The sequence below is a fragment of the Trachymyrmex septentrionalis genome, unplaced genomic scaffold (genome assembly GCF_001594115.1).
Source record: "Trachymyrmex septentrionalis isolate Tsep2-gDNA-1 unplaced genomic scaffold, Tsep1.0 scaffold129, whole genome shotgun sequence".
Lineage (NCBI taxonomy): Eukaryota > Metazoa > Arthropoda > Insecta > Hymenoptera > Formicidae > Trachymyrmex > Trachymyrmex septentrionalis.
In genome coordinates, this window is record NW_017304428.1 from 985824 (window position 1) to 996378 (window position 10555).

General features: G+C 34.4%; 1 protein-coding gene across 8 annotated transcripts in view; it reads left to right on the top strand.

Annotated features, from left to right (window-relative positions):
• LOC108756630 (importin-9) overlaps window positions 1–10555 on the top strand; it is a 24223-nt gene continuing 13668 nt past the window's right edge. Inside the window, exons 1-6 of one of the 8 annotated variants that reach the window (XM_018500589.1) lie at window positions 1–190; window positions 271–356; window positions 447–995; window positions 1999–2232; window positions 2322–2691; window positions 2768–3015. In XM_018500589.1, the coding sequence (XP_018356091.1) occupies window positions 660–995; window positions 1999–2232; window positions 2322–2691; window positions 2768–3015 (1188 nt within the window). In that variant the 5' untranslated portion in view covers window positions 1–190; window positions 271–356; window positions 447–659. Of the gene's footprint in view, window positions 357–446; window positions 996–1998; window positions 2233–2321; window positions 2692–2767; window positions 3016–10555 lie in introns of those variants that run through there. The other 7 variants (XM_018500590.1, XM_018500587.1, XM_018500595.1 and 4 more) reach the window with 7 other exon arrangements.

The following is a 10555-nucleotide window of genomic DNA, read 5'->3' on the forward strand; positions in this document are numbered from 1 at the left end:
GTCTAGAGTGAAGATGTAGATATACATTGGTGACCCTGCTATGGACGTAACCAATTTGCCGAACCGGCTTTCAATTTGAACGTTAATGCACGGCCGGTCAACAAACGTTAGTAATTTCGGTATTGTAAGCAGAACTGTGTTTACGTGTGTTCGCCCACTCGTATGTAGCAACATTATTTATTACGTGTTTGTAAGAATCGATATTACATCCGTTTGTATCATATCGATCCAAAATAACAGCGACTATCTGCGCGTAATAAAAAATTTTAGATAATTGAATCAACAGCAATTTGATACGAGGACAGAGCTATAATCTGTGATTGTTTATTCATTTTGAAAATCATGAATATAGTGATGTGTGTATCACACGTAACAGTATTGAGTAACGTAATATTCATTTTATCCTTATTTAATCTGATTCGTTCTGTTTTCACTTGTTTATACAGATGATGTAATCTCCCACACAGACGCTTCAAAATATCATATGTTGTCATTATGTGAAAAGCAGACACGGGAGCAAGACAATTAATAGCAGAATAGCAATTGCTCTGCAATTTTAAGTACTTCAAAGATAAGTAAACTACAATTGAATATTTGATTTCCGAGGGCATCATTTGTCTTGCAGATGCTGGCTGGTAAGCCAGTCTTTGTTTTACACAATGACCGCTAGCGATATACAAGGTTCCTTGAAGGAAGCTCTGTATGAAACATTAACTGGAATTTTGTCGCCACATCATGAAACTCGCAAGGCAGCAGAGCAAAGAATTCAAGTTTTGGAGGTGACTGAGGAGTTTGGTATACATCTGACAGAATTTGTCATTGATCCCAACAGTCATTTGCCAATCAGGCAGTTAGCTTCTGTCTTGTTGAAACAGTATGTTGAGATGCACTGGTGCTCGTTAGCTGAGAAGTTCCGCCCACCAGAGCTTGATAATGCTGTTAAAGAAAGGATTAAAGAGTTACTTCCCTTAGGACTTCGAGAATCTATCAGTAAGGTAATTTATTCTAAGAATTAATTCAACTAAAAATAATGTTTTATATAGGGTGAATCAATTAAAGTATCATAGCTTTATTTTTCAGAAACAAAGCATTTTGGAGAAATGTTTCATATAAAAGTTTGGAAGAGGACATAAGATCGTGCCATTGGTTTGACCTTGGGGAAATTGTTTGAAGATCATGTAAAGCATTATAAATTTCTTAAATGAAACCTCGTATATTTTATTGCATATTATAGTTTCTCTTGAGAGTTTTCCAAAACATTATAATAAAATATTTTTTCATTAAGTTACTTTTTAAGTTATAATACAGGGTAGTCTACAATAGAAGTCGTAACGATCATAGAGTCTTAAGTTATAGTGGTTGTAAGATCTTAAGTTGTAAAAAATTGATCAATCATATATAGTCGATTATTCTTGTCATATTGGACTGTGATTGGTTAATTTTCTATGGCTTAAGAACCTCATGACTTCTATTGTAGATCTTGTATAGGTAATTTAAGAAATTAATGTAAGAAATTAATGATTTACATGATCTTCAAACAACTCCCTAAGGACAAATTAATGACATCGTTTTATATTCTTTAAATTATACAACTTTTGTATGAAACATTTTTCTCTAAAATGCTTTGTTTCCGAGATATAAATTTGTAACACATAGTCTATTCTACAATGTGCTCTTTGTTTCCTGTTTCTTGCTTTTTATCTCTTGTTTTTTCCCCTTTTTTACAACTATTTTATTTACAATTGCATTTCTTGCTACATGTTTCCTGCTTCCATCAAAATTCATTAAATTTTATCTTGGGCGACATAAAACAAAAAACCAAATAAGAAGCAAAGAGACAAGATGTAAAAAATAGCAAAAAGCAAACAACAGAAAACAAAAAGCACATTGTAGAATAAGCTTAACTGATTTACCCTGTATAATTCTATTTGTATCTTAGTGGTAAAATATTTCATTTTATATTTGACTTGCAAGATATCAAACAGGGCTCTATTTTAGGTACGAACTGCAGTAGCCTATGCAATATCTGGTATAGCGCATTGGGATTGGCCTGAAAATTGGCCTGGATTGTTTGATGTACTTGTTAGCTGTTTAAGAGAAGAGAGCGAATATGCTGTTCATGGAGCAATGAGAGTTTTAACGGAATTTAGCCGGGATCTGACGGATGCTCAATTGCCTAATGTAGGACCCGTTATTCTTCAAGAGATGTACAGGATATTTCAAAGTGAAAATGTAATTTAAATGGAAGATCAAGACGTCTTCTACTTCTTTGTGTTTCTTTTATACATCTTACTGTATTTCTAATTTTGTATTTCTTGCAGCAGTATTCGATTAGAACACGGGGACGTGCAATTGAGATCTTCATAACGATTACAACTTTGGTTGCTCACACGGGAGCATATGAGAAGGGATTTATAGAGCAGTATCTGCAGCCAATCATTCCTATGTTCTGTGAAAAATTTGTTGAGTGCCTCAGAGTGCCTAATGGTCAAACCAGTGATTATGGATTCAAAACAGATATTATTAAAGCTATAAACTGTCTTGTTATGAAATTGCCTAAATATATATCAGAGCTTTTACCTCAAATGCTGCCACCCATATGGGAAACTTTATGTCAAAGTGCAAAGACTTATCATGAAATAACAGTCAATGCTGATAAAAATATTAATGATAAAGAAATCGATTCTGATGGTATATATTATTCTCGTAATAAATATAATCAATAATCAATATTTTCCCTACAAGTATATGTGTACATATTTTCCAGGCGAAGTAATTAATTCCAACAGTTTGATTATTGCGATTTTCGAGTTTGTTCAAACTATTGTGGATCGTAAGAGGTTTATGAATCTGTTGGATAATATGCTACCAGAAATCATGTATTATCTAATAATATTTATGCAAATAACGGTCGACCAGATCCAGCAATGGACAACCAATCCAAATCAATTTGTTGAGGAGGACGAATGCACTTTTGATTATAATGTCCGAATCTCGGCTCAAGAATTTTTAACAGTGAGTACATTCGGATATACTGCCACAGATCTGGAAACCGGAAAAAATCATAGAAAGTAAATTGATCATAGAAAACTCGGAAAAGTCATGGAAAAATATAAAAGAGTCAGTAATTTTAAACTTTGCTCACAATTTTCTTAAGTTCTTAGATGCTCTTATTTTAAAAAGTATGATTTATTATTTAAATATATTTAATATCTATATTCAAAACGTTTAAAAATTGTATACTTTATAAATAATTTTTTTTATTACAAGAGAACGCTTTTGAGGTGCTCTTGTTAAAGCTCTAGATATACCAAAGTAACACAATCCTTTTATCTGAACCGAATTGCCAATAACTTTCCTATTGGATATTTTGATCGCCATTTTTAACTTAATGGATGTTGCGCTTAGAAATTTTTTTTAATATGATATGGTTATTAGGTCAAAGATGGAAGATCTTTGCGCTACTTTGGTATATCTAGAGTTTTGGCTCTTACATTTCTTTTGCAACACTGTTTTTTCTATAAGAACTAGGAGTTTATTAGTTAATATCCCTTGCTGCGTAACAAACAAACGTTTCCGCGTATTGTGTGCAAAAATATTTTTTTTTCTCACTACTGCATTTAGATTGTCAACTTATGATTATTATCATCATCAGTAACATTAAATTGCTTTAACCATAAAATTAAGTATTAATGGATTTTCAAAATTTAATCAATAACTAATACATAAGAGCAAATGAGTAAATAACTGCAGTAATTAATCAGTGTGTTATAATTATAGAATTAAAATATATTTAAGCAATTTTATATGTGTGACGCAATATTCAATTGGATATTTCCAATTGGCTAATTTACATTTTAGTAAATAAGGAGTAAGTAAATTTTTTTTTAACTAAATTAAGTTAAACTTAATGACTTATGAAATTAACGTAGTTAAGTTGAATGAACAAAAAATTAATTTAGTTAAAGTCATATTAAGATTGAATTTACTCAAGTTAAATTTACTCGAGTTAAATAAAAAGTTAATTTTGTAAAACATTTTTAAATCAAAATATCTTAGTTTTCTTTTAAATCAAATTACTTTAAATAACAAAACAATTACAATATAGATTATCAGATAAATTTAATATTTCAAAATAATAGGAATAAATTGGGCAACTGAAAGTCAAATGCAGTAATTGAAGCGCAATTATTTTATTATATGTATTCTTAACAATAAGCTAATGTATCGAAACGTTTCGACTTCATTTTGAGCCATCTTTAGTGAAAATATTTTGTTTCTCAAGTTCCATGTGGGAAGAAATGAGTGTATCGCTCACACCGATTGTCAAATCAAGTGGTCTAGATCCTGCCAAAGAGAGTCGAGAATAAAGACATGGGTAGTCATATGGAAACTAGTTATACACGAGGCATATTCGGAAAATAAGGTTACAACATTTTACAAAGATCGAAAAATGAATATTAATAAAACTTATATGACATATTACACAAGTAAAGCACTATTTTTCCACGTAATCGCCATTCAGTTCCAAGCATTTGGTAAGCCGTAGTATCAACTTTTGTATTCTTGTGTCACACACGTTTTTGTCGCTACCTTTCTTATAAGTTTATTAATAAATATTCATTTTTCGATTTTTGTACAATGTTATAACTTTACTTTCCGAATGCTTCGCAATTGTATAGCGATTAAAATGATTAGTTGGATAAACAATGTTGACTGTATGAAAGTCACACGACTTTGACTTTCTAATTAGCTAAAATGTCCGATTAAATCCACACAGCATACCTTATTTTAATAATATTACGTCATTTTGGGATATCATGACAATCTTGAAATATCCCTGGATGTTCTCAGTTATCAATGGACATTCAGGGAATGTACAAGAATCTACATGTGTGAGATCCTACCGATGATATCCAGAGATGTCGGAGGAACTTCATGAGCTATCGCAATCAATAAACGAAAATGAATTAAAATGGATTGAAATTTTTCATCCATCTAAATCCGTATTTTAAATCCATGAAAATGGATTCAATTCATGAAATGGATTGGACTCCCTGAAAATGAATGCATTTCTATTTGATACTGGTTCAGTATTCGAAAAAAAATTATTTATATTTAAAATTTACAAATTTTATTTCTTTTTTTAAACAGAAGTTTTATACGAGACATTTATAGCGAATTATCTGAACTTAACTGTTTAAACTAATTTTTTTAGTTGAAAGACACTCTTGTCTTAGTGGAATTCGAACCTGAAACCTCCTACCTTACATACTACGCCACTTCTTCAAATGATAAATGTGTTACTTATTGTTTTCTTAAGTTTATTTAATAATCAGCGCACGCAATTATATGTGAGGCATACACACAGGGTGAGGCATTTTAATCGTTCTAGGCGAATGTCTCAAAAACTAAGAGAGATACCAAAAAAAGTTTTATATAAAAGTTGTAGGTTTTTTTGGGGAAAAGAAAGTGAAAATAATGAATTTTGTATAGAGGATATTACAAAGATCAAGATCGATATGAATTTTTTAAATAGGAACCCTTATTTTTTATTGCATATTTTCTTATAGCCGAAGTCAAGACATTTTCAAAACACTACAATAAAGTATTTCTTCATTAAGTCACTTTATGAGTTACAAAATTTAACAGTTACTGTACTGCCGATACTAGCATTACCCAAGTGTATCACGTGGAGATTACTCAGTCGGATTTAATGTTCTGTGGGTGGGTGTGTATATATACGCAGCATACGTGCTCTAGCAAACGAGAACGGATTGGATAAATCCGTATGAATCAAGTTTTTGAATCCGCGTTATTCACGAAAAAGGTATTGAATTTTGTAGAGACTGAATATACTGAATCTGTTTCTAGATAAATATAATATTGTGATCTCTAGTGGATTCATATGGATTCAGAAATAAAATGCTAGTTTGCGATCCCAGAAAGCGATTTATCATTGGAAAGCATGCACCAATATCACACAGATATATAAATCATTTCTTCCTGAATGAGCCCTAGTACTATACATAGAGTATACAACATTACGATTTCACGGCGACAGGATGACTTCCGGATATAATATTATCGTGGCTAGGATTATATCTAGAAATTACCTTGTCGCCGTGGATCCACAACATTACACACTCTATATATCACCTCAGGATTTTTGTTTGGGAGGCAATGATTTGTATATATCAGCTTGATGCGTGCTTTTCAACGATATCACTTTCCGAGATCGATGACTAGCAGTTGATTGGGTAGTCTCCCACGTTAGACAATTCTTCAAACGCACGTTAAATTTAAACGAATTAGTCTCACGTTCATTGCGTTGAACATTGGATAAAATACCAAAAAAAAAAATTACCAATACGTAATTACGGATTCAATCGGATTGGTCGCATGTTTTATTTCTATGCACATTAGCTGAGATACAGAATTAATTATCATAATTACTGATAATTACTGCAAATAATTAATTCGTAATTACTGATTCAAGCGGATTACGGATAGAAAACAGATTTAAAAAACTCAAAAACTTAATTCGATGTCACTTCTCAATGAATTTTCAACATTTTTCAATAATTTCTCGTTTGCTGGAGCGTATATGGGGAGCGGAAAGGAAGTCAAAGTTATACATACTATATTCTTGTTATTTTTTATTTTTCTATTCGTTAACTGGACTGATTATGTTTGATGATCAACCAGCTCCAGATTGACTACATGCATTTTCCCGTGCTTATAGCATTACAAGACATGAGTCCCCTTGTCTCTCATATTTGAAGTGCTTGATTTACGTAAATAAAGACACATTCTAAAAATTATTATAAATAATATAATGTGAATCTGAAGCACACTCGCACGCGTGCGTTCATATGCATGCATGTGAGAGGCAAGGGGACTCGCGTAAATTAAGCACTCCAAAGGGATGACAGCCCCATCACGTCCATATCGTTCATCTTGGGTAATGCTAAGCACGGGGAAATGCTAGTGATGTTGTAACTTTCAAGCCTCATAACTCAAAAAGTATTTTTTGAAAAAAATAACTTTCTTGTTTGAAAAAACCTCTTGACATCAGCTATTAGAATCAGCTATTCTGGAATCAAAAATAGGGTGTGTCATTAAAAAAAATCGATATGACTTTGACTTGACCTTGGCGATACCATCCAAGATTAGACTGATCAGATCAATGAATAGATCATTTAACCTTACAACTTTTGTAGGAAACATTTCTTTCGGAAACGCTTAGTTTTCGAGATATTTCCGATTTTCTGGAACATTTTACTCACTCTGTATATATATATATAAGGTGTAGTAAAAAAAAATCTATTATTTTTGCATTAAATTGAAGGCTTTATTTAGCATAGTTAGAATGATCCGATTTAGGTCAAATATGCACCGTTTTGTTCGATAACTTGTTGCCATTTTGAAGGTAATTTCATTATGCCTCTCTCATAGAAACCCTCGTCCCTATTGGCAAAAAACTGGGACAGTCGATTTTCACAAGCTTCTCTTGAGGCGAATTTTTCACCAGCAAAATCATTCGCCATAGACAGGAACAGGTGGTAATCACTTGGTGCCAGGTCCGGACTATAAGGTGGATGCATAAGAACCTCGCAACCAAGCTCCCGGAGCTTCTGGCGAGTCACTATCGATGTGTGTGGCCTGGCGTTGTCTTGATGGAACACAATTCCTCTCCTATTGGCCAAAGCTGGCCGCTTCTGGGCGATTGCTTCTTTCAGACGGTCCAATTGTTGACAGTACAGGTCCGAATTAAGAGTTTGGCCGTAGGGGAGCAGCTCATAGTAGATGATTCCCTGCCAATTCCACCAAACACACAGCAAAACCTTCCTGATCGTCAATCCTGGCTTGGCCACCGTTTGCGCCGGCTCATCGCGATTCGATCACGACCGTTTTCGCTTGACGTTGTCGTAAGTGACCCACTTTTCATCACCAGTAACCATTCGCTTCAGAAATGGGTCGATTTTGTTGCGATTCAGCAGCGATTCGCAGATGGAAATTCGGTCCATGAGGTTTTTTTGCGTTAACTCGTGTGGCACCCATACATCGAGCTTCTTTTTGTATCCAGCCTTATTTAAATGGTTCCAAACGGTTTTTTGTGCAATGTTTAGCTCCTGGGCAATCGAAACAGTGCTTACATGACGGTCGGACTCGACGATTTCCATTATTTTATCGACATTTTCGACAATTGGCCTTCCAGAGCGTGGTGCATCTTTGACATCAAAATTACCGGAACGGAATCGACGAAACCAAAATTGCGCGATATTGACTGTTACAGTATCAGGACCATAAACACTATTCACATTTTCAGCCGCCTGGCTTGCGTTTTCGCCTTTATCGAAGAAAAACTGTAAAATATGGCGTATTTTCTCTTTGTTGGTGTCCATCTTTGACACGCGCTCAAACAATACTGACTCAAGCAATCACAAAACTGTCTGAGAAGTTTTTTTAGTACGAAATCTTATCTTTCTAACGCCATTTGGCGTAACCCGATCGCACTTATACAACGCGAGATACAGATTACTAAAGCCATCTATTGGAAAAATAATAGATTTCTTTTTACTACACCTTATATGTACGCACACGCGCACGCCCCCCGCCCCCTCCCTCCCCACATACACGCATACGCGCGCACACACACGCACAGTATTTTAGAATTCGTGAACACAAATTACATGTGATTGTATGTACCAAAAGAAACAATTTTTTTCTTCTGGCAAAATTGCGCTTAAACAGTACGAGGGAAAGTCAATAAATTCTTAGAAAATCTGTCAGAAGGCACTCGCAGTGTCATGTCGCATTACTTTTTGACAAGTAGCATCTTTCAGCTGATTACTGTCGAATTTTGAGCGGAATCATTGCATGGTTTTATTTCTGTAGACGATTAAAGCGAACAACTTTGTATTGTTTGCAAAATGGAAAAAAACGAGTTTGTGCAGTGATCAAATATCTACATATGAAAGGTTTAACGCCGAAAGAAATGAAAGCCGAGTTAAATAATGTTGATAGTACACTAGCGTTTGCGACTGTATACAATTGGGTAAATGAATTTAAACGTGATCATACATCCACATGTGATGCATCTCGTTCGGGACGTCCAATTGAGGCTGCTACGCCAGAAATCATCGATAATCCACGATATTGTTTTGACTGATCGACGAGTGAAAGTGCGCGAGCTTGTTGAGACTACAGGCATATCACATGGTACAGTGATTTCAATTTTGCACGAACAATTAGGTATGAAAAAGCTATCGCGGCAAGATGGGTGCCGCGTTTGCTCACTGTGGACCATAGCGCGATCATGTGACGATTTCAAAACAATGTTTGGAGATGTTTCAACGTAATCCAAATGAATTTCTTCGATTCATTACTGTGGACGAAACATGGATCCATTACTTTATATCCGAGACGAAGGAACAGTCAAAACAATGGACTTCACCGGGTGAACCAGTTCCGAAGAAGGCGAAGACCGTGAAGTCGGCCGGAAAGGTGATGGCCACAGTTTTTTGGGATGCACGCAGTATAATACATATCGATTACCTTCCGTCGAAGCAAACGATCAATGGCGATTACTACAGCCTTATTGGACTGTTTCAACAACATTTTAAAGAAAAAACGTCCCCATTTGGCGAAGAAGAAAGTGCTTTTCCATCAAGACAATGCACGGGTTTACACGTGCCCGGCATCGATGGCCAAATTCAACGAATTCCGCTACGAATTGCTTCCCCTTCCAGCATATTCGCCAGATTTAGCCCCCTGCGACTATTTCCTGTTTCCAAACCTAAAGAAATGGTTCGGAGGATGGAGATTCACCATCAGAGAGCAGCTTATCGTCGAAACAGGTTTATTTTGAAGGGTTGGACAAATTATATTCGGACGGCTTGAAAAAGTTGGAGAATCGTTGGATCAAGTGTATCGAGCTGACAGGAGACTATGTTGAGAAATAAAAATGAATCGATCAAAAAAAATGTGTTTTACTATGTTTTTCTAAAAACTTATTGACTTTCTCTCGTACTTTTTAAATGAGAGCAATTTTAAGTTAACGACTGAGCGCCCCACATTACGCATGAATCAGGAGTAGCGCATACATGGCGCGACTCGACGTGTGATCATGTACATCATTTTTTACTATTTTACTAAAAATTTTATAAAAACTATACATGATATCTAAATATTATAATTATTGTTAAGTATTATTGTTAGTAAGTTGTCTAATCTACTTATTTTATTTTCAGTCGTTTCTTCAGCAATATAAATCAGAAAATATTCTCTTAAATAAGTTATAATATATTCAAAATAGTGACATTTATATATCATGCAGTTTTTATAATATTTTTAGCAAAATAGTAAAATAACGTATATGTTGATATGTTGGGCCGCGCCATGTATATGCACCGCCCCTGATTTATACGTAACATGGAGCGCTTATTCATTAAAATTGCTCTCATTTAAAAAGTAATTTTTGAACGCAATTTTGCCAGAGGAAAAAATTGTTTCTTTTGGCACATACAATCACGTTATGTAATCCATGTCC